The 24,149-nt window shown below is 49.8% G+C and overlaps 1 protein-coding gene across 6 annotated transcripts in view; it reads right to left on the reverse strand.

Annotated features, from left to right (window-relative positions):
• The window catches only part of FAM13B (family with sequence similarity 13 member B), a 92,889-nt gene that overhangs the window by 51,242 nt on the left and 17,498 nt on the right, over window positions 1–24,149 (reverse strand). For 4 of the 6 annotated variants that reach the window (XM_038772635.1, XM_038772632.1, XM_038772633.1 and 1 more), the window contains exons 3-8: window positions 18,531–18,722; window positions 17,840–18,052; window positions 7,893–8,070; window positions 7,292–7,436; window positions 4,593–4,688; window positions 1,089–1,249 (exon numbers count right to left, since the gene is read on the reverse strand). In XM_038772635.1, coding sequence (XP_038628563.1) covers window positions 1,089–1,249; window positions 4,593–4,688; window positions 7,292–7,436; window positions 7,893–8,070; window positions 17,840–18,052; window positions 18,531–18,687 — 950 coding nt within the window. In that variant the 5' untranslated portion in view covers window positions 18,688–18,722. The remainder of the gene's footprint in view (window positions 1–1,088; window positions 1,250–4,592; window positions 4,689–7,291; window positions 7,437–7,892; window positions 8,071–17,839; window positions 18,053–18,530; window positions 18,723–24,149) is intronic. The other 2 variants (XM_038772636.1, XM_038772634.1) reach the window with 1 other exon arrangement.

The raw sequence follows: 24,149 nt of genomic DNA on the forward strand, positions 1-24,149 counted from the left end.
AGAGGTCCAGGCCAGAGGGAGGATGGCGGCAGCAGCGAAATAGATAAGATCAAGGTTCGGTGAACAGACTGTCATTAGAGGAGTGAAGTGTGCAGACTGGGTCACAGTGGGATATGAGCGAGGTGAGAAACGGGGAAGAGTGGATGGACAATCACTGGAAGATTTTGAGGAGTGAGGAGACATGGACTGAACGTATTTTTAGAAAAATCATCTGGGCAGCAGAATGAAGGGTGGTGTGGAGTGGGGAGAGACAGGAGGAAGGGAGGTCAGCAAGGAGGCTAATGCAGTAGTCGAGTAGTGCTTGGATTAATGTGGTAGCAGTTTGGATGGAGAGGAAAAAGCAGATTCTAGAGATGTTGTGGCGGTAGAACTGACAGGATTTGGTGACAGTCTGAATATGTGCGTTGAATGAGATGGACGAGTAGAGGATAACACCATGGCGACAGGCCTGTGAGCCAGGTAGGATGGTGGTGCCGTCTAACAGTGATGGGAAAGTCAGGGGGACGAGAGGGTTTCGGTGGGAAGGTGAGGAGTTCTGTTTTACACATCTTAAATCTGAGGTGCAGGTGGGGCACCCATGTAGAGGTGCCCTGAAGGAACAAATGAGAGATCGCAGAGAAAAGTAATAGATCAGGGCTGGAGAGGTAGATTTGGGAATCATCTAAGTAGAGATTTTAGCTGATGCTGTGAATCCACTTGATTCATGTAACGGGACCCCTCTAACTGCAAATATTTTTCTGCTTCTCTTTCCTGTTAAGAATGTAAGCTCCATATGGGCAGGGAACCGGTCCCTTCCTTCAGTCTGTACTTCTCAAGTGCCTAGTACTGCACCCCATGGTTTTGGTAGAATTTACCCCATTCTTAGATTCTGCCATAAGTGTACTGGAAATCTGCTTGTGTCCCCACACATCACCAGAATCAGACTCCAGAACAAGAGCATTTATGGAGAGGAGGCAGAACACTGAACATATAAACCAAAGAGAAGACATGATTCCTTCCTCCTCGGGAAACATGTCCAATGGGACAGTTCCAAAAAGAGCTCGGAGAAACAGCAAAGCTAAACATTCCATCCTGTCGATTCACTGTACCTTGTGGATGCTGTGACACTACTCGATTCCAAGATTTCTTCCGTCAGCCTGAGGTGTACCAGCTCTGGCGTCTCGTTGGATTTTTCTGGGCAATCTTCCGGAATTTCTTCCGATGGCTCAAGCTTTTCATCTTCTTCGTCTTCTTCCGAGAGTTCATTGATCTTAAAGACAAAATGAGAGGTAGGTTTTGAGAACAAGACTGAGTACACACAGCAAAGCAAGGACAAAAGGATGATCTTTGGTATCTAGTAAAGGTCTAGTTCTGTAAGTCCCCTGGCCATCCCCCAAGACTACAGGGCAGAGAGAGCGTGCGTAGTGAAACTGGGAATTCAAGGTGCATTGCTTGTGTCCAGCACAGAGCAGTCTGCGTGCGCGTGTGCGTGCGTGTAGGGGGAAGAAGGGGGGGTGGGGGGGGGAGGAGAGGAGAGCTCCTTGCCTCATTCCAGCACCCATCCTGGCAGGCAGGCCCCTGGGGTGGCATCAAGTCTGAAGCGAGCCAACTCCAAACTAATGCAGCCCACGACTCATTTCTAGGGATGATGCAGTGTGCCTGGGCCCGTTCCATTGGGATTCTGGTTAGTTGCCAGCCAACGCCAGTGATGGAGCACCCAAGCGAGCTGGCTAATGTTAGGAAGATTTGCTCCCGCGGTGGTTTCCTGTTGTATTTCAGCCCAGATGCTCAAAATGCTGGTGTGAGGTGGTGAACATGGGTCTCTATGCCACACAGTGTCCTGACTGGCCCAAGGGATAGCTTCTACCCAGAGGTGCTGGCTGTTTTCGCCTGGTTGGGCTCTGAGGTGCAGTGTTGAGGGCTGGGAAAGCCCAAGTTCCAACAGTCCATCAGGAGAATGTCCTCCGGGGAAGCTGAAGAGCTGTGGGGCCTGACCACCCAAGATTCAGCCCCGTCTTCGGATGACTCGCCCTTAAGTGACCCTGGGGCTTCAAGTGAGGGATGCCGCAGGATGGCTTTCCTTTGAAAATGAGGGTCACAAAATGCCCCTGCCCTGCAGGGCTAGTGTTGGCAAGCAGGATGATATCTGGAATACCACTGGGCACGGAAGGAAGCTGAAGAACCTATGGTAGAGAAGAGTGGGGCCTCCCTGATGCCATCAGTTTGGGCAATGGAATGGGTTAGTTGGCAGAGAACTGTCACAGGTCTCCATCTTCGGGGGCTCAGGAATCCCACTGGAATTCGCCCAGCAGGAGAAAATGCAAATTAGGCTCAACACTGGCCACACTACCCAGGAATCTGGTGCTGTTACTCCGGTTTTTATAATCCATGAGTGGTGAGCTCTTGGAGGGAAAGGAAAAGCAACGAAAGACGAGTTTTGGAATAAAAGAATGGCTCTACCCATATCCACATATCAAATCCGGGGAGTTCTGGAGAGGATCTCTTGAAAGACTAGCCTAGAACAATGGGATGAGGGTTTCTTTCCCATCTTGTAAGCATTAGGCACTGGTGAGCAAGGATTTGGATCAGAAGAGCTGCCAATGGGAAACAGCTGGGTGCCACAGAAACCCTGCCACTGGGCCACAAGTGTAAGTGAGCAGCATGGCTAGTGGAAAGAGTCTGGGCCTGGGAGCCAGAAGACCTGAGTTCTAAGCCACTTGGTCTTGCCACTTCTCTGCTGTGTGACCTTGGGCAAGTTATTTAGCTTCTCTGTTTGTCTCAGTTACCTCATCTGAAAAATGGGGATTAAGACTGTGAGCCCCATGTGGGACATGGACTGTGTCCAACACAATAATAATAATAATGATATTAATAATGATGGCATTTGTTAAGTGCTTACTATGTGCAAAGCACTGTTCTAAGTGCTGGGGAGGATACAAAGTGATCAGGTTGTCAGCACCTGTATATATGTTTGAACAGTTTTATTACTCTATTTTACTTGTACATATTTACTATTCTATTTATTTTGTTAATGATGTGCATCTAGCTTTACTTCTATTTATTCTGATGACTTGACACCTGTCCACATGTTTTGTTTTGTTGTCTGTCTCCCCCTTCTAGACTGTAAGCCCGTTGTCGGGTAGGGACTGTCTCTGTATGTTGCCAACTTGTACTTCCCAAGCGCTTAGTACAGTGCTCTGCACACAGTAAGCGATCAATACGATTGAATGAATGAAAAGTGGGGCTCACAGTCTTAATCCCCATTTTACAGGTGTGGTAACAGGCTCAGAGCAGTGACTTGCCCAAGGTCACACAGCAGACATGTGGCGGAGCTGGGATTAGAACCCATGACCTCTGGCTCCCAAGCCTGTGCTCTTTCCACTGAGCCACGCTGTTTCTGATTAGCTTACACCTACCCCAGTGCTTACAGTGCCTGGCAAATAGTAAGCACTTAAATACCATTAAAATGAAATACTATTTAAAAAAAAAAGCAAGCAGCAGCAGGGCAGCTGATGGCAACGAACAGGGCTGCAGACCCAGAGCCTCCATGGGGTTTAGCTGCCTCCTATTAGGGGAGAAACCTTCCCTCCCCAGCCCATGGGGGTGGCGGGCATTTAGACTCTCTAGCCCTGCTTGGTGGAAAACACAAACAAGGCCGATGAAGGGTAGGCAGGGCACTGGCCCGGGGATGGCCACTGGACTCGTATCAGGGTTACCATTCACCACAAGGGGATAGACAATACAAGGCACATCAACTTTCTTCCCCACACATGCATTGTCTAATATTTTAATATCTGCAGTTATATGTATGTGGGTTGGGTGCTTGTGGGTGTGTGAAGAGATTTTCTCTCTCTCTCTCTCTCTCTCTCTCTCTCACACACACACACACACACACACACACACAAAATCATGACTGGCATCAAAATCAGTTTCAGGAGCAGGTGTCCAGATTGAGTAATTCTAGTAGATTTCTGAAGGCACTGGAGGTTCGAGTCAACAGATAATATTTTTAAAAACTGGGCAAGAATGGGCGGGGGATTTGTTCTCAGAATTTTAGGTGAAGACGTGATCCAATACTTTACAACTGGCACCCCAGGAATCTTGTGCAAAGTGCAAAAACTGGTCTGGTCTAGAATTTATTGGGCACAGAGTTAAAAAGCTTCCAGGAATAGCAAAATCTTTCACAAAAGACGCAAGGGATGAACTATCAGCTAATAGCCAGACAGGCTTTTTCTTGCATTGTTTTCAGCAGCTGCTTGGATGGAGCCAATGTGATAACTGTAGTAGAAAAGTGCCATGACAAACCAAAGAACAGAGCCTGCTGGACAAGGTCATGTTCTCTAAATTAGTAGAGCGTGACACTGGAACTCCCTCTCCTGCCCCCCAACACAAACACACACACACACACTCTCTCTCTCCCTCTCTCAAATTAGACAAGGAACTCTCACCTCAGACACCCCTCCCACCCTAGGAGAGATCCCAAGGAGCTCTTCTAGGCTGATCCCCCACTCCCTCGAAGAACGTCGTCGATTCCCCATCCGTTCCAAAGATTGCTCTGAAACTGCCCTCCACTGCCTCTGTTCCCATGCTGAAGTCTCCTCGCCCGTACTTACAGCTCTTCCTCCTCGGACTGTGGGAATTTCCCTCTCTAGGGCCCCGTGAAATGCCAGCTCTCCAGGCTCCAGCTTGTGGAGAACGCTGCTGTCTGCCTTCTCAAATGTACAAAGAGACAGAGTTATATCTCCATCACCTCCATCTTCAGTCCACTGGACTCACAGTTACTTCAGGAACCCGCCACAAGCACACCTTCTCCCTACTACATACGTGTGGGGACCCATGTGGGTGGGATGATCTTGTATCTACCCCAGCACTTAGTACAGTGACTGGCACACAGTTAAGTGCTTAATAATACTGTGATTCTTATTGTTATTCCCTTAGCACATTTCCAGAGGTGGGCTTGACCCATCTCCTCTCACACCTCCTTCTCTCTTCTCAACACCCCCACACTACCGTGGTCCGTGAGAGGCTTCTAGTTCTATGTGAGAAAGTCCCAACATAAGCAAGACTCCAAGAAGAAAGGAAGGAGAGATTTTTGTTCCTTCATCCAAATCCCAAAAGGTTTACAGAAATGGGCCAGGCGCTAACCACAAGTCTAGAGATTAGTGGAACTATTTAATTTTTCATTCACGGGTGAGAAAGCATTATGCACAAGCACTTAAATTCATTGAAATGTTATTCAATCAGGGTTGTGTACAGTTTAAAAAAGGGCCAGTTTCACTCAGACGCTTTTATAATCACATCACCCTTGTGGGTCAAATCAAGGTTCTCGTCTACTTGGGAAAAATAAGCTTGCGAGGCGCAGATCCTACTAGAGGATAAGCCCCTCTTAGATTCAGCACCTTAGCAGAATGTCTCCGGGAAACAAGTTACGCTCTGCCTCCTCTTACTGTCTGGGCCGAACAGAGAAATCCAACAGCTCGGATGGAGAGTAAGTTGAGACTGGAGTAGCCACCAAGTGGCATGGGGCCAGGGGAATTCTACATGCAGGTCGGTAAGCTCCCAAGCTGTTTCTTCAGCACAGGCAAATCTGTCTGCTCCTTAACTGGGCCGCAAAGCAGGGGCCCACTCCTGCCCGATCCTCCTTCAAAATTTAACTCAGGTTATATTTGAGCCAGAGTGAATTGGGGTTTTTTTTTCCCATCCTCCTCATGCCCAATGTATTCAGGTCCCAGTCCCAAAGAATAAGGTTAGGAGCAGGGCCTGTCCCCCAACCTGGGAGGGGAAGAGGGCCAGAATGACACAGGACTGTGAAAGGCGGCAGCCTGGAAGGCTGCTAAGAAGGCTTTGAAAGGATCGTGTCGAGTATCATCAGGGGAACTGGAGGGGAAGCATTCCACTCCCAAGTCCCAAAAAGTCAAGGCTAAATTTTGGAATGGAGTCTTTAGCAATCAGATACTTTCTAACACCAATCTGGGCCAAGAGGGAAGATTAAACAAAAAGTACGATAAACTCCTGTGAACCTGCTAGAAAACCACAGGGCAGGCTGGCGGGGGAGGAGGTGGAGAGGAGCACAATTCTGAAACAAGTGGCACTGAAGAAAAATGAATCCCCATGGATTCTCCTGCGCCGCTGCTGTTCCCTCTGCTTTCACAGGCTAATTGGAAGTTGGAGGGGAACTATTTGTGACTTCTACTCTCTTCCTACTAGATTTTCTGAAGCGGCGACTGCATATGGTGGCTGACAACTGAGAACTTGTGCCAGAAATTCTGTCGCCAACTCAGGCTCCAGATTCCACCCACACATTTTCTTCACATATGCCCCCTTTACTTTCATGCACACACCTGTACGTCTCCTAAATGTGTGGCCTCCTTAAAAGTCACGGGCTTGAACCAAATGCTCACTGGGCAGGTTTCTGGAGAAAGTGGCCTAATAAGCACAGAGGCCAGCTTCCTGGGAGTCGGTTAAAGAACGGAAACCTGCATGGGCCCGACGGGAAAGGCTCCTTAAGAGAACCTCACAGACATCACTGGGCGTGAGCAGATGGGCATGCTCCTCTCAAACGTAGTTTTCAGGCAAGGTGAACACCATATGGTCTCATGCCATGCTGCGCAAGGGACCTTCTTGGGAGTCTGGACACCGGGCCTTTAGGGGACCATTTGCGAGCGGATCAAAATGCAATTGTAGCTGCGGTCCCAGAACCAAACCTCCCCACGACCATGGAAGGCAGGCAACACCGGCCGCTTGGAAGCATTTTCCATTTGGGCACCTGATACTATGCCGCTGCTCTGATAGGACAGTGCATCAAAATCTTTCTGACAGCCTCCGAGGTGAATTCCTGGCTCCCGATAGTGATTTGTTCCGTCACTTGACAGAACATGTCACTTGAATCGACTTGGGTTTCACTACTTGTTTCTCTCCACATTTCACACAAATCTTACCTGCTGAATGCCCTCCACTTTGATCCATTCGCCATGCCCTGGATCTTGCTCTCCTTCCTCGGCGACCCCTCGCTTGGGAAAGTGAAATAACAGGCAGCTTCCCTCCTTAAAGCCCAAGCCACCCAAACTAGCGGGCAGCAGGGCAGACTCCACGAGATCCGGGACGCACAGTACGCCCGGGTTTCAAAAATAAGAGCCACCAAGGTTCCCCATTCAACCGGAAGCGGGGCTCTGGAAGCAACTGTGTTCCACATGGCTACACTGTCGCTGAAAGTCCCTGATCAGAGAAAGGGATCTGCAGTTCCCACCAGAACCCCCCAGAGTCAAGGTAAAGCGAGATGCTGAGCAACCACAGTATGCTTCAGTACACCCACCTGTTCAGTGACTGAGCTCAAATCATTAGTAGATGAAAAGTCCTCCTCTTCACTCTCGAAGAATTCATAGTAGTTCTCTAGAAGCCCAGCCATTATCCTGCTTACGATCTCTTGCTCTTTCAGATCTTCCACATCAGTGTAAATGCTAGTAATGAAAAGTCCAAACTAGATTACAACTTCTGAGCTAATGTCCTCATCCAAGAGAGACACCAAAATTTCAACCACGGGAAAGAGAAGACACTTCTTTTCGGTTGCTTTGACTTCAACTACGCCCCGGGCAACCTGGTACGGTGGGATGAGGCAGGAATTATGGCCGCCATTCCCAGGCCCATCATTCCCTCACTTCATGGCCTCGAGCGAGTCACTTCGCCATTCTTGCACCTTGGTTTTCATGTCGATAAAGTGGAGCTAACCGGGCCCACTCACCCCCTATCTCTTCCCAAGAAGGCTACATGGATTCATCAGATCTTTATGTCAGAGAGAATAGATCATATGGCCCTTTGAGCTTCTGGAAAAGGGCGCTACCTAACCGGACAGGCCTGAAGAAAGAAGTCTGTGATTTTTTTCAGATGAGACTCAGAAGCCGGTGGAAGGCACTTACTGGAAGACATCGGGCCCAAAGACAGCAGCCAAAGAGCTCGCAGACCAGACCTCCTCATGATGAGAGGCTACGTTGGCTAAAAACCTGCACAGAAACTTCAACAAGCTGTAATTAACACGTGGAAGCTGCTGCAAGACGAACCTCAGCTTTCTTCCAAATTCATCTTCGTTATTATCATCTGTAAAACATAAGGACAGTCTTTTAGTGGAAGCCCAAGCCAGGTTTAGATAGATGGCCAATTTCAACCTCTAGCCCCGCTGTGAGTCTGGTGGAAAGAGAAGGGGTTTGGGGCCTCTGGAGACTAGGAATAATCAATCAGTTGTATTTACTGGGTGCTTACTATGTACAGAGCACTGTACTAGGGAGAGTACAACACATTCCCTGTCCACAACAAGCTTACAGTCTAGAAAGGGAGACGGACCAGAATACAAATACATCACAGATATGTATATGTGCTGTGGGGCTGAGGGAAGGGTGAATAAAGGGAGCAAATCTGGGAGATGCAGAAGGGAGTGGGAAAACAGGAAGTGAGGGCTTAGTCAGGGAAGGCTTCTTGGAAGAGATGTGCCTTCAATAAGGGTTTGAAGGTGGGGAGAGTTATCGTCTATCGGATGTGAAGAGAGATGGCATTGCAGGCCTGAGGCAGGACGTGGGCGAGAGGTCGACAGTCAGACAGACAAGATCTAGGTACAGTCAGTAGGTTGACAGAGGAGTGAAATGTGTAGGCTGGGTTGTAGCAGAAGAGTGGTGAGATAGGAGGGGTGAGGTGGTGGAATGCTTTAAAGCTGATGGTGAGGAGTTTCTATTTGATGAGGAAGTGGATGGGCAACCACTGGAGGTTCTTGAGGAGTGGAGAAACAGACTAAACGTTTTTGTAGAAAAATGATCCAGGTAACAGAATGAAATGTGGACTGGAGTGGGGAGAAGCAGGAGGGAGAGAGGTCAGCAAGGAGGCTCATACAGTAATCAAGGCAAGATTGGATTAACGTAATACCAGTTTGGATGGAGGAAAAGGTGGATTTTATTGATGTTACGAAGGCTGAACTGAAAGGATTTATTGAATAAGAACAATAATAATAATGGTATGTTAGGTGCTTACAATGTGCCAGGCCGGTGGAGTGGATACAAGCAAATTAGGTTGGATACAGTCCCTGTCCCACATGTGGCTTCACAGTCTTAATCCCCATTTTACAGATGAGGGAACAGAGGCACAAAGAAGTTAAGTGACTTGCCCAAGGTCACACCGCAGGCAAGTGGTAGAGCCGGGATTAGAACCCAGGTCCTTCTGACTCCCAGGCACATGCTCTGTCTACTAGGTAGATTGATTATGTGGGTTGATTGAGAGCAAGGAGTCAAGGATGATGCCAAGGTTTTGGGGCTTGCAAGACGGGAAGGATGTTGGTGCTGCCTAATGTGATGGAATGATCAAAGGGAGGACAGGGTTTGGATGGGAAGATAAAGAGTTCTGTTTGGGACATGTTAAGTTTGAGGTGTCGGAGGGACATCCAAATAGAGATCTCTTGAAGGAAGAAAGAAATGTGAGACTTAACAGGGAGGGAGAGAAATCAGGGCTGGAGATGTAGATTTGGGAATCATCTGCCCAGAGGTGGTAGTTGAAGCCTTGGGAGCGAATGAGTTCTCCAAGGCAGTGGGTGTAGATGGAGAACAGGAGACTCACAACTGAACTTTGAGGGGCTCCCAGAGTTAGAGGATGGGAGGCAGCGCAGGAACCCACATTACAGCTTGAAAAGGAGTGTTCAAATTCCGGCTCTAACCGCTGAGGCTGCGGTTTTGGACCACAGAACTACCGAGGGTGTTCCAGGAGGTGGACAGGCTCTGCTGGAATCCTGGAAAGATAGCTAAAGGAGGCCAAGACCACGGCTGCTCCCTGCCAGATCGTGGCATCTCGGGCACAGAAATGGCTCTAGGAAGCGGTCACCTTGGCCATAAAGGGTCCCGCACACCCAACTTCTTCCAGCGCGCTTTGCAGTGTGCTCATGCACGCCCGGCTACTCGCTCGCTGCCCTCTGTGCTCCAGTGGGAAGTGACTAGCAGAGAAGTTAGAACACCTGTGGTTTAGTGCCAGACCACTAACTCACACACGTTGTCTGTTAGTCCTGACAGCCTCCCAATGGGAGGCTGTAAGCTCGTTGTGGGGAGGAAATGTGTCTACCAACTCTGTTGCACTGTATTCTCTCAGGTGCTTAGTGCAGTGCTCTGGGACTAAGTGCTCAATAAATACCAGTGATTGATTTCATCACCACCACCATCACTTTTTGGTCAATATTCCAACACTCCAAGTCTAAGGGCTAAGACCATGGGCTCTGTTTACCAAAGAAAAACACATAAACCAGGGTACCAGTGCTCTATCCACACTGGAGATGCATCCTTCTCTTCTTGCCAACACAAATGACTCAATCATTCTTTTCCCTCTACAATATATGATCTCTTGCACTGAACCTTTGCTGTTAGCCCAGTACCCAAAGAAAGGCTTTGATGCAATAATCAATCAATCAATCGTATTTATTGAGCGCTTACTGTGTGCAGAGCACTGTACTAAGCGCTTGGGAAGTACAAGTTGGCAACATATAGAGACAGTGCCTACCCAACAGCGGGCTCACAGTCTAAAACAGGGAGACAGAGAACAAAACCAAACATACTAACAAAATAAAATAGAGTAGATATGTACAAGCAAAATAAATAGAGTAATAAATATGTACAAACATATATACATATATACAGGTTCTGTGGGGAGGGGAAGAAGGTAAGATGGGGGGATGGAGAGGGGGACGAGGGGGAAAGGAAGGAAGGGGCTCAGACTGGGAAGGCCTCCTGGAGGAGGTGAGCTCTCAGTAGGGCCTTGAAGGGAGGAAGAGAGCTAGCTTGGCGGATGGGCAGAGGGAGGGCATTCCAGGCCCGGGGGAGGACGTGGGCCGGGGGTTGATGGCAGGACAGGCAAGAACGAGGTACGGTGAGGAGATCAGTGGCAGAGGAGCGGAGGGTGCAGGCTGGGCTGTAGAAGGAGAGAAGGGAGGTGAGGTAGGAAGGGGCGAGGTGATGGACAGCCTTGAAGCCCAGGGTGAGGAGTTTCTGCCTGATGCGCAGATTGATTGGTAGCCACTGGAGATTTTTGAGGAGGGGAGGGACATGCCCAGAGCATTTCTGGACAAACACAATCCAGGCAGCAGCATGAAGTATGGATTGTGACTGTGAGCCCACTGTTGGGTAGGGACTGTCTCTATGTGTTGCCAACTTGTACTTCCCAAGCACTTAGTACAGTGTTCTGCACACAGTAAGTGCTCAATAAATACGATTGATGATGATGATGATGATGATTGAAGTGGGGAGAGACACGAGGATGGGAGATCAGAGAAGGCTGATGCAGTAGTCCAGACGGGATAGGATGAGAGCTTGAACGAGCAGGGTAGCAGTATGGATGGAGAGGAAAGGGCGGATCTTGGCAATGCTGCGGAGCTGAGACCGGCAGGTTTTGGTGACGGCTTGGATGTGAGGGGTGAATGAGAGAGCGGAGTCAAAGATGACACCAAGGTTGCAGGCTTGTGAGATGGGAAGGATGGTAGTGCCGTCAACAGAGATGGGAAAGTCAGGGAGAGGGCAGGGTTTGGGAGGGAAGACAAGGAGTTCAGTCTTGACATGTGACGGTCTTGGACAGTCTTACTACACTTGACCAGCACCAGTAACTACCCACACCTGGGGAATCATAACTGGCCAACAGCAGTAAGATCATTTCATAGTCTTTGTCCATTCAGGTGGCCAGGAAAATCAAGGACAGGCAGGCTGTGACCACTGATTCTGCCCAGAGACAATAACCCTCCTTAGCTCAGTTATCTCAGCAGAATTTTCCAAAGGCCCTATCATTCTTCTACATCATTCCTTACACTGAGGTGCATTCTCAGAGGCGCATGCATACATAAGTGTGCCGTTAGTCCTTTGGAAGGGATATACTGTTAAATCAGGGTCTTCATGATCATGTCATTTACCTCTGCTCCTCAGTGACAATTGGGCCTGGTCCACTTCACACCATATCACCTCAGAACTATTTCTAAAGGTTCTCTGTCCTAAGTATTCCAAACGTAAGCACTGGCTTTCCACCCAGGTAATCCTAGTGGCGGCACCACCAGAATCAATCACCTTTACATGTGCAGGGGATAGAAGAGACCATTACCCCCCGGCCCCACACCCCGTCCCCTCACACACCAATATTAGATGGTAAGCCTCTTGAGAACAAGGATATGTTTTTATTCCTTTGGTTTGTTTTCCAAAGTCCCTATTACAGAGCCGTATATAAAGAAGATGTTCACAAGGACTGTTAACACTGAGACAGGCTCTCAGTACTGGAAACTGAGTTCTATTCAAAATCAAAATAAGTAATCCAATGCAGCTGAACTGTCAGAACTAATCCCATTCCTGCATTCAGGAGCTGTGCATTTTGTTTCTATTGTACTCTCTGAGCACTTCTAAGCATGGGGCTGAGCAGTCAATGGCTGTTAGTGGACATCACTGACTGATTCCAGAAGAATAAAAATTTTCAATGGCTCTGGAAACACATCCTGCCTTGGCCTGGCTTGCCTGCCTGCCCGGTTAGGCTCGAATAACAGGAGCCATGTAAACTGAGTACTTGGTAGTGAATTATGCAAAGTGCTTAGCAGAGTGCTCCACACATAATAAGTGCTCAATAATCACCATTGACTGCCTGGTTACCTGTCTCATCCCAATGAGTACAGATGTCATGAGAGCTACAGGTGCCTGGCCGGGGGAAGGAACTCTCCATCATCATCAGTGGGAGGGTCTAGATTTATGGATTCATTCAATCATATTTATTGAGTGCTTACTGTGTGCAGAGCACTGTACTAAGAGCTTGGGAAGTACAAATCGGAATATATAGAGACAGTTCCTACCCAACAACGGGCTCACAGTCTAGAAGGGGGAGACAGACAACAAAACAAAACAAGTAGACAGGTGTCAATACCATCAGAATAAATAGAATTATAGCTATGTACACATGATTAATAAAATAGAGTAATAAATATGTACAAATAGAGTAATAAATATGTACAAAAATATACAAGTGCTTTGGGGAGGGGAAGGGGATAGGGCAGAGGGAGGGAAGGGGGGAGATGGGGAAGAGGAGGAGAAGAAAAAGGGGGGCTCGGGCTGGGAAGGCTTCCTGGAGGAGGTGAGCTCTCAGTAGGGATTTGAAAGGAGGAAGAGAGCTAGCTTGGCGGATGTGTGGAGGGAGGGTATTCCAGGCCAGAGGTAGGACATGGGTCAGGGGTGGACGGCGGGACAGGCAAGAGTGAGGCACAGTGAGGAGGTTAGCGGCAGAGGAGCGGAGTGTGCGGGTAGGGCTGTAGAAGGAGAGAAGGGAGGTGAGGTAGGAGGGGGCAAGGTGATGGAGAGCCTTGAAGCCGAGAGTGAGGAGTTTTCGCTTGATTCAAAGTGCTTGATAGGCAACCACTGGAGATTTTTGAGGAGGGGAATGACATGCCCCGAGCGTTTCTGTTCAAAGATAATCCGGGCAGCAGAGTGAAGTATAGACTGAAGCGGGGAGAGACAGGAGGATGGGAGATCAGAGAGGAGGCTGATGCAAAAATCCAGTCGGGATAAGATGAGAGATTGAACGAGCAAGGTAGCGGTTTGGATGGAGAGGAAAGGGCGGATCTTGGCAATGTTGTGGAGGTGAGATGGCAGGTTTTGGCGATCGTTTGGATGTGTGGGGTGAATGAGAGAGTAGAGTCAAGGATGACACCAAGGTTGCGGGCTTGTGACAGGGGAAGGATGGTAGTGCCGTCTACAGTGGCAGGAAAGTCAGGGAAAGGACAGGGTTTGGGAGGGAAGATAAGGAGCTGAGTCTTGGACATGTTGAGTTTTAGATGGCGGGCAGACATCCAGATGGGGATGTCCTGAAGGCAGGAGGAGATACGAGCCTGGAGGGAGGGAGCGAGAACAGGGGTGGAGATGTAGATTTGGGTGTCATCAGCATAGAGATGACAATTGAAGCCATGGGAGCAAATGAGTTCACCAAGGGAGTGAGAATAGATGGAGAACAGAAGGGGACTGAGAACTGACCCTTGAGGACCCCTACAGTAAGGGGAGGTGAGAGGGAGGAGGAGCCCACGAAGGAGACTGAGAATGAACGGCCAGAGAGATAAGAGGAGAACCAGGAGAGGACGGAGTCTGTGAAGCCAAGGTTGGATAGCGTGTTGAGGAGAAGGGGGTGGTCCACAGTGTCGAAGGCAGCTGAGAGGTGCAGGAGGATTAGGATAGTGTAGGAGCCATTGGATTTGGCAGGAAGGAGGTGACCTTTGAGAGGGCACTTTCGGTGGAGTATAGGGGACGGAAGCCAGATTGGAGGGGATCTAGGAGAGGGTTGGAGTTGAGGAATTCGAGACAGCGAGTGTAGACTATTCGTTCTATGAGTTTGGAATGCATTCAGGGAAGACTCGAATGCTTCCATGAATGATTGCTGAAGTTAAAATTATAAATAATCTGGAGAACTCGCCTGCTACGTAAGCTCTGTGACTTTCCAGGGGGTGTCAAGACATCCCCTTGAGGCTGCCAGGAGACCCACGCAACAACCCCGGCAGCCATGAGCCGAGTCCTGAGTGGGTAGACAACTCACTCTTTGGTGACTGAGGAAGACTTCCATCCCATTGAGCAAACCACTAAATTTTCCTCCACATACCAGCATCACCCGTTCACATTCAGGCTGGACCCAGCACCAACACGTCCTTCACTTTCCCAGTCTCACCAGCTCCCAGATAGTCCAGGGAGCACACAGATCAGATGCCCCAAGACAGAAGCAGGATGAATGGATGGAAAAAAAGAATGAGATTCAGGGTTACCAGGCCACCCGCCCACCCCTGCAACCAGAGCACTGCCTTTTGACATTATTCAGAAGCCACAAATTGGGCACTACTGAGGCTAATATATGCACACAGCCCAAAATGTCAGGAAAAATGACAAGTTCAAGAAAAGAGAAAAAAACGGGGTGGGAGAGTCCGAGTCTCAGAGAAAAATGTGAAGGTATACTACAACGGGTGACCTTACCGTATGAAGTCCTGTTGCAATGTAACAATAACGGGCACACACTGTTTTAACAAATAATTCCCAAGCTGAACCCAACTGAGAAAACGTATGAGAGGAAATGGACTATGTGAAGAAATGATACAGGGCTCCACAGGCTGGAGACCAGAGCAGTCTGGGGTTTAGAACAAAAGTAGGCCGAGGGGCACTTAGGACAGGAGCTTCCCCAGCACTAAGACTGGTGTAGAATGCAGACTGCTGGAGACCTTCCCTACCCTCAAGGAATGGGCTCATTTGGCAGAAATAACACATGGGAGAGAGAGGTGATCTAAGACCACCTGGTGAACGGGTAAAAACCCAGGAGCTGGTTAACAGAACAGCCACATGTGGGTAAAGTGGGCAGACACTACACAAGTTCTCGGTAACATCGCCGCGAGCATTTCTTCATGCAGTTGCTGGGCCTGGCAAGAGACAAGGTGCAAGATGAGTGTGGTTGTCGGGAGAGGGGGCACTCAACGGGGAGGAGGAGTCATTGGCCCACAAAACCATGTGCCATGTGGGAGGACTAGCCTACTGAGGGCACGACCACGCAGGCAGCAACAAGGAGATTCTCCGTGTCGCTCTCTTTCTAGAAGGGCTAAGAGGAAAGGGGGTGGACCTGGGACCTCCTCAGAAGTGGCAGACCCCAATTCCCCCAGTTTGGATTCCACCTCCTGTGGGCAGCTCTCCACAGTCACTGCTCTGGGACACCGAGCAATCAAAAGTATTTCCTGAGCACCTACTGGTTGTAGAGTACTACACTAAGCTCTTGGAAGAGTACTATAGAATTAGTAGACATGAATCTTGCCCTCGAAGAGCTGAAAATCCAGCGAGGGAGACAGACAGACTCTAAAATAAATTACCACTAGGATTCAGGGGCTAGGACCCAAGTGGTTTAGGTGCAGATTTGGCTGTAGTCAGAAGGATGTTAAATGGGGAGATGAGAAATTCACCACGGGAGTCCTCCGAAGATGGGAAGATTGGTGGTCTGTCAAAGGGTGGGGGGCAGGAGAGACAGAGGCCGGGGGTTAGGGAGTAGGTCAGTTTGACTGTTCAGACTGTAAGCCTCTAAGCCTGTAATTCTCTAGACTCTAAGGTCAGGGTGGGCAGGGAACATGTCTACCAACTCTGTTGCACTGTACTCTCCCTCAAGGGCTTAGTACATTGCTCTGCAAACAGTAAATGCTCAATACAAACCATTGATTTGATTGGTGAAATGGAAGAAGAGAGTAGAGAAGCAGGAGGGAGAGAACTGATCGAGTGCCTTAAAAGCCAGCAGTCAGCAGGAAAGGACTGTGCAACTACTGGAGGACCTAAAGGAGTGGGGAAAATGTCCACAGAGTAAAAGACAGACAGGATAAGGAGGTGGCCAATGAAGTAGTCAAGTTGGGATATGAAAGCGTGGTAGCCGTTCAAATGGAAAGGAAGGGGTGGAGGTAGGAGAAGTGCTGTTACTGTGCAGAGGACAGACCAGAGTAAGGAAGAACCTGAAAGGGCCAAAGTCAGCCTGGTGCCTGGATTTCTGCCATCAGCTCTTCGCAGCACGAGTGGAGGAAGCGAACCATGGCAGTGATCCAGGGTTGGGGGTTTGGCAGCGTGGGGAGGGAGAGCCCACAAACTGTAGGGAGTTGAGTTCGTGGAAAAGGCAGTGCGGAGGATGTGCATCTGTGAATAAAGGGAAGGGAGGATGGGCATGGAATCTAAAAGGGATGTGACCGCTTGGGGTAAACAGAAGGGGTCAAGAGAGCGGAAGCGTCTCGGGGGAAAGAGAGAGATGGGACCGTTTGGCAGGGGGTGAAGGTGGGGAAGAGAAGTAGGTTAGGACAATGTGGGACTCAGCATGGCCTACTGGACAGAGCAACAAGCCTGGGAGTCAGAAGGACCTGGGTTCTAATTCCGGCTCTGCCGCTTATTTGCTGTGTCACCCTGAGCAGGTCACTTAACTTCTCTGTGCCTCAGTCACCTCATCTGTAAAATGGGGATTAAGCCTGTGAGCCCCATGTGGGACATGGACTGTTTAACTCAATTAGCTTGAATCTACCCCAGAGCTTAGAACAGTGCCTGGCACATAGTAAGCACTAAAATACCATGTTAAAAAAAAGTGTGGTTGGAGAGTGGGCTTTCAAAGGAGGGAACTGGCGCAATGAATCTTGATAAGATCGAGTATGTGCCCAAGTTGGAGAGAGTGGGGGGGGGGGGGCGCGGGGGGGATAAGAGGAGGTCAGCAGAGTTGAAGAATGAGAGGAACAGGGGTGAGGGGATGGCACCATGACCAACCACATGCATGCTGAGATTGCCGAGGGGTAGCACAGGATGGAAGAGGGTAAGAAAGGAAGTGAGAAAGGCACCCAGATGGCTCAGAAAATGGGAAGCGGGGCCTTGGACGGTAGATGAGAGCCACTAGAAGTTCTAGAGGGTGCTAAGAAAAGGCCTGGGCAAGAGAAGGTGTGCCGAGAGAAGGCACAGGGCGGACAATGGGAAGGACGAGGGCAGGAAAAACAAGAGTGGAAGGGAAGAGGCTGGCGGTGATGCGGGCGTGCAGCCAAACTCTCGGGAGGCCGGAGCTGGAGAGTCAATAAGCAGTAGTGACGGTACTTGGTGAGCCCACTGCGTGCCATGCACGGAAATACATGCTTGGGATGGCGCAAAAAGGGCGAGACACCAGCGCCATTTACAGGGGCCCACTGAGTCTGCTGCCTGTCAGCAGCATGCCTGTCTGAAGCTCCCTCCTCCCCACAGGGCTCTCACCCTTCTAAACCCGCCCCCTAGGCATTCAAGCCCCCACTTGTCACAGAGGCAACGATTTCAGAGCCAAAAAACAGGCAGACCAGAGTACTTTGGAGCTGTGAGCCCTACATTACCTCGAGAAAGCTGCATCAGGTGGATATGCAAACTGCCAGGAATAACAGGCTCTGGAAGCTCTTGGAGAAAAAACCTAAGCAGGCTAATGGCCGAGGGCACATCGGCTTCCTTAACCAAATCCACATCTTCCCCACTGTCGTATCTCTGCCGAAGCCACTCCACTGTCTCCGCGTTTCCGTTGACTTGAAAAAGTCCTTCTTGCTCCAGACCTCCTAAATTAGGAATGATGCAAAAATCAACTGGAGGTCCACCTCGGGCCAAGTGAACACTTGCTTTTTTTCTTGGACCACTGTTCAATCCAGCTAAACCATCTGCCTCCTAAGCTCTACAAACCCTTAGTTGATTGCCACGTTCAACTTGAACTCTGGGTCCAACATCCCTAACCGGATGAAGCATCCCCACTCCCCAAGGAACATTCAATCCTCCTCTCTCCCCATAAAGAGACCCATCCTGGATGGCGATGATTTCAGAAGAGTGGGAATCCACTTAAAGTTTCAGGAAGTCTAAAAAATGAGGCCTAGGCAATTTCCTAGCTCCCTCTCGGTGCTTGCAATACAGGTTGAAAAGAAAAAAAAAACTTGCAAGATCAAAAAAAGAGGAGAAATAATAATGATAACTATGGCAATTAAAGCAAACAAAAGCTGAACTGTGCCCATGCTAGCACTCAGAGTAAAGGAAGGAAATATATACCATGTTCCTCTATATAGTCCACTACATGACGGACTATGAACGGAACCTCATTGTCTGGATGTCCTCCCTGCTGCAGCTCATCAAGTGGAATTCCAAATATTTTGTGAGCAAGAACGGAGTTGCAGTTACTCAAGGAAGGGGAGGAGCTCTTCCTCATATCTTTTTTGCAGCCAGAAATCAAAGCTGTCTTTCCTGTCAAGTGAAAGACAAAAAAAAAAAAAAAAGGCTACAGTGATTAACGGGGGTGGGGGGCAACGGGACAACACAAAACAGAGATGCTTGACAAGTAAACACGTCTCCCATGTGGTCCCCATGTTTCCCGCGCTTCCCATCCGTGGACACAGGCAATTCTACCATGTGCACTAACTAAGCCCCCCGACTGGGACAACGTCCCCTCCTCCTCTTCCTAGCCAGGCAGGTCCAGTGCCCTACGTGGTGTGACCAAATGCTTAGGGTTTGGGGTCAGCGAGCCAATACGGCTCCCAGGGCCCGCCAGGTCCCAGTGCAAAGGACAGCCACCCCCAGTGAGGCTTCCCACACTACGCTGAGCTCCACAGGCCATTGGCCTGAAGTTCCCAGAGGTGGGCAAGCCGAGTGGGCTAGCAGCCTGTACAGCAAGAGTGGCCGAGTCACCACAAGCACGGAAGCCAGGCCGGTGGGTAAGTCCCAGCCGGTGGGCTACGGGAAATGGGACGTTTGGCACGAATCAGTGCCACTAAGCCCGGATTCCGACCCTGGCTTTTCTGACCGTTCTTCATGGGACGAGGTCCTTGCCCTTCCCCTCAAGAGACTCTGCAGGGGCAGCCTGATCAGAGGTCGGGCCGGGTCTTGAGCTCAGTGGGGTCGTGATTACGGTCGGCCAGCAGGACAGGGCAGTGCCTCACATTGCTTTTGCCAATCTTCAAAGTAGAGCACCGTCACAGGGGAGTCTGAACAACAGGTATAGTGAAATTTGAAGATGACTCCAAAAAGAGGAAGGGAGAGGAAGGGGAAGGAGGGTTGGTGGGGAAGAGGAGCTTTCCCAAGAGCCACACTTGGCCATGGGCAGCTAGTCCCTTGCAAGAAAATGGCCCCCCCAGGAAGAACGTGGGGCCCTTGCCATCTGTTGTACTCTCCCAAGTACTTAGTAGAGTGCTCCACACATAGCGGGTGCTCAGTAAATACGACCGATTGATCTGTCAAGTCTTCCAGATAGATCCAACTGGATTCCAGCCTCAGGGCATGACAGTTGGGAAAACTGCAAGAGTGGTTGCCGCCATCGTTCCAACCACTTGCTCTAGTTCCTTGTTCCTTGTTACAAGGAAGGCCACGTTCCTTGTTCGGGAGAGGGGCTGGGGCACGTGAGGCTCGGCCCAGCATGGCCAGGGGTGACAGGGGAGTGGAAAAACAGAGAAGCGGGGAACAGGGTACACTGGTACAGCAGTCACGGACTTGCCGGGGGCGGTCCTGGGGGTTTTCTCCATGGCAGTGCCAGGAACAGATCCCAGCCACTGTTACGTGGGTCACCTGGGAGAGCCACCTGGCCACAGATCAACAAGCCTGGGTTCCCACACACCACTCTCAGGAGTAGGCTGTGGAGGGATACCTACCCACCTCACCTGGGAGCTTTTTTGATGAAGATAAACAAGTCAAACACAACCAAAATACTGCTGCAAAGTGCACTTGTGGATGTCAGGAAAAATGGTGTCTAGAAACAGCTGGGACCCACTCCAGCAAATGCTTGGGCTCTTGGCAGGCAAGTCAGAGACAGGGTCAGAGCTAAGCCACGCAGGAAGAAAGCGTGGCAAGCCGCTAACCAGGTGTGGGAGCATTGCCCTTCGAGGCTTGGTTCTTTCTGAGGGGACTGCCTCTGGCCTTGCTTTGCCTTCCTCTCACTTAAGAGCTCCCTGTATCTCAGCCTCCACCTGTAGAGAATTGGGGATGGGGGTGGGAATCAACCTGGAAAGGCGTTCTAAAGGAGGTGGGAATTCAGGATGGGCAATGGTCTGTTGGCTTTAGGAGGGACTAGGGATTCCAGGCCATGGGGAAGGAGGCTGTAGAGTGGTACTGTTAAAAATCAATCCATCAATGCTATCTATTGAGCTATCTATTGTGTGCAAAGCACTTTATTAAGTGCTTGGGAAGGTACAAAACAACAGAGTTGGTAGTCTTCCTGCCCACTAGGAGCTTACAATCTGTGGGGGTGGGGGGAGAACACATTTAAATAGATTAGGGATAGGGGAAAGAGTAGAGCACAATTTATGAAGTATTGTGGAGCTAGGGTGAGTATCAAGGTGCTTAATGGGTACACAGTTAAACTCATAGAGGGGAGGCTGGATAGGGGAATTAAAGGGTTTAGTCTCAGAAGGCCTCTTGGGGAAGATGTGATTTTAGGAGGGTTCTGAAGGGGGGGGGAGTGATGAAATGTTGGCTATGAAGAGGGAGGGAGCTCTAGGGCCAAGGAAGAATATGAGCAAGGGATGGGCGACAGGACAGATGAGATCAAGGAACAGGCTGGTGTTAGAGGAGTGGAATGTGCAGATTGGGTATTAGTAGGAAATCAGCAAGGGTAGGTAGGAGGGAGAGAGCCAACAGTGCTTTAAAGTCGATGGTAAGGCATTTCTGTGAGATGCAGAGATGGACAAGCAACCACTGGAGTTTTCTGAAGAGTGATGTGGACTAAATGTTTTTTCAGAAAAATGATCTGGACAGCAGAGTGAAGTCTGGATTGAAGAGATGGGAGATATGAGGTGAGGAGGTCAGTGAGGAGGCTGATAGAGTAGCCAAGGTGGGGAATAATGAATCGATCAGCACGGTAGTAGCTCGGATGGAGAGGAAAGGGTAAATTGTAGGGGTGTTGGGAAGATACAACTGACATGATTTGGCGACAGACTGAATATGCGGGTGAATGAGAGAAGAGTCAAGGCCAAGGTTATGGGCTTCCGAGACGGGGGGATGGTGGTGCTGTTGACAGTGATGGAGGAGTTTAAGGTGTCGGCATGTCATCCAAATAGAGACAGATGTGCTGGAAGCCAGAGGAAACATGATACTACGGAGGAAAGAGGTCAGAGCTGGAGAGGTAGATTGGGGAACCATCTGTGTGATGTCGATTGAAGCCACGGGAGTGAATGAGTTATCTGAAGAAGTGGGTGTAAAGAAGGGGACCCAGAACTGAGCCTTGAGGCACCACCAAAGTTACAGGGTGGGAGGCAAAGGAGGACTCAGCAAGAGACTGCAAAGGAACAGTCAGAAATAGGAGGAGAAGCCAGAGAAAGGACAGTTTTGGTCCTTCTCTCTCTGACAGCCTTCTCTCTGATCTCCCATCCTCGTGTCTCTCCCCACTTCAATCCATACTTCATGCTGCTGCCCGGATTGTCTTTGTCCAGAAACGCTCTGGGCATGTTACTCCCCTCCTCAAAAATCTCCAGTGGCTACCAATCAATCTGCACATCAGGCAGAAACTCCTCACCCTGGGCTTCAAGGCTGTCATCACCTCACCCCCTCCTACCTCACCTCCCTTCTCTCCTTCTACAGCCCACCCCGCACCCTCTGCTCCTCTGCCACTAATCTCCTCACCGTACCTCGTTCTCGCCTGTCCCGCCATCGACCCCCGGCCCACGTCATCCCCCGGGCCTGGAATGCCCTCCCTCTGCCCATCCGCCAAGCTAGCTCTCTTCCTCCCTTCAAGGCCCTACTGAGAGCTCACCTCCTCCAGGAGGCCTTCCCAGACTGAGCCCCTTCCTTCCTCTCCCCCTCTCCAATCCCCCATCTTACCTCCTTCCCTTCCCCACAGCACCTGTATATGTGTATGTTTGTACATATTTATTACTCTATTTATTTGTTTTACTTGTACATATCTATTCTATTTATTTTATTTTGTTAGTACGTTTGGTTTTGTTCTCTGTCTCCCCCTTTTAGACTGTGAGCCCACTGTTGGGTAGGGACTGTCTCTATATGTTGCCAACTTGTACTTCCCAAGTGCTTAATACAGTGCTCTGCACACAGTAAGCGCTCAATAAATACGATTGATTGACTGATTTTGGTGAAGTCAAGTTTAGATAATACTTCCAGAAAGGGGTGGTCCGCAGAGTCAAAGGCAGCAAAAATGTTGAGGAGGATTAAGATGGAGCAGTGGCCATTCGATTTGGCAAGAAGGAGGTCACTGGTGACCTAGAGGGCTGTTTCTGTGGATTGGAGGGTGTGGAGCCAGATTGCAGAGGGTCAGGGAGCCAGCTGGAAGAGAGGAAGCGTAGGCAACTCACCCAGGAGTTTGGAGAGGAATGGTAAGAGGGAGATAATTGGAGGTTGCTGTGAGGTCACGGGAGGGTGTGTTTTTTTTGGTTTTTTTAAGGACTGGGGATACATGGGCATGTTTGACAGCAGTGGTAAGGAGCCGTTGGGAAGAGAGGGATTAAAGATGGCAGCCAGCGCGGGAAGAAGGGAGGGGGCAACTCTTTTAATGAGGTGAGAAGGGCAGGGGAGCAAGTGGACATGTTGAATGGGTATGGAGACCAGATCTGCTTGCTGGGAACGGAGAGAGAACTGGAGGGTTGTGGGGTTGGAGAACTGACCTGGAAGAGACCCTTGAAACCAACTGTGAGGAGTTCTGGTTTGACGCAGAGGAAAATGGGAGGCCAATGGAAGTTTTTGAGGAGCAGGAAGGTGTGGCCTGATTGACTAATAGATGGATCAGAGGGGCAGAGAATAAGAGCTCCTCGAGGACAGGGAACACATGCTTTGTTTCTGCTGTACTCTGCCAGTGGGCACTCGGTAAACAGCACAGATTGACTGAACACTGCCAGGGAAGAATTAATACGTCCCCCCTCCCACCTCACACAGCCCCACCCAGGCTACCCTACGGAAATTGGGGGACTGCCCCTCACCATCACTTCTTGTCTAGCAGTCAACGGGACATTTCTGCACCAGACAAGTCATTCAATCTTTGGTTTAGTTCATTGTTTCTCAGTCATTCATATATTCATCATATTTATTGAGCACTGTGTGCAAAGCACTGTACCAAGCGCTTGGGAGAGTACAATAGAACAACAGACACATAGCAATGTTAAATGCTACTCTGCACTGATTTCCACTGCAAAAGTAATGGTTAATGTGGCTAACAAACATGCCTACTTCAAAGAGCATAGACCCTTCCCGCACCCTCGTTACCCCTGTTCCAGCATCCAAGGCCCGCTCCCCTCCTAGGCCTCTTCTTTCTGCTCCTGTGATCTAGACTGTAAGCTTGTTGTGGGCAGGGACAAGTGCTTAGTACGGTGCCTGCACACAGTAAGCTCTCAATTAATACGACCGAATGACTGAATCTATGCCTGCCTGCCCTTTGGGCTCAGGAGTTCTGCTCCTGTTAATGGCAGCCTGTACCAACACAAGCCCTTTGGCTCCAGGCCCCGCTCTTGAAGGAGTGGGGGCAGCTGCAGAGTGTTCCCTCAAAGCAGCCTGAGCTTTTGGGGGGGGGGGGGGGGGGGAGTTGCTAGTAGTAGTAGTAGTAATAAAGTGGAAGTAGAGCTGCCCCTTTAGGCACTGACGCTTTCCTAAAATGGGAGGCAGGCAGGGCCCGTGGGGCAGGTTCATACCATCGGTGACACAGAAGCCTCCCTCACATGGCTCACAGCTCCGCTCTCTGGG

The sequence above is a fragment of the Tachyglossus aculeatus genome, chromosome X1 (genome assembly GCF_015852505.1).
Source record: "Tachyglossus aculeatus isolate mTacAcu1 chromosome X1, mTacAcu1.pri, whole genome shotgun sequence".
Lineage (NCBI taxonomy): Eukaryota > Metazoa > Chordata > Mammalia > Monotremata > Tachyglossidae > Tachyglossus > Tachyglossus aculeatus.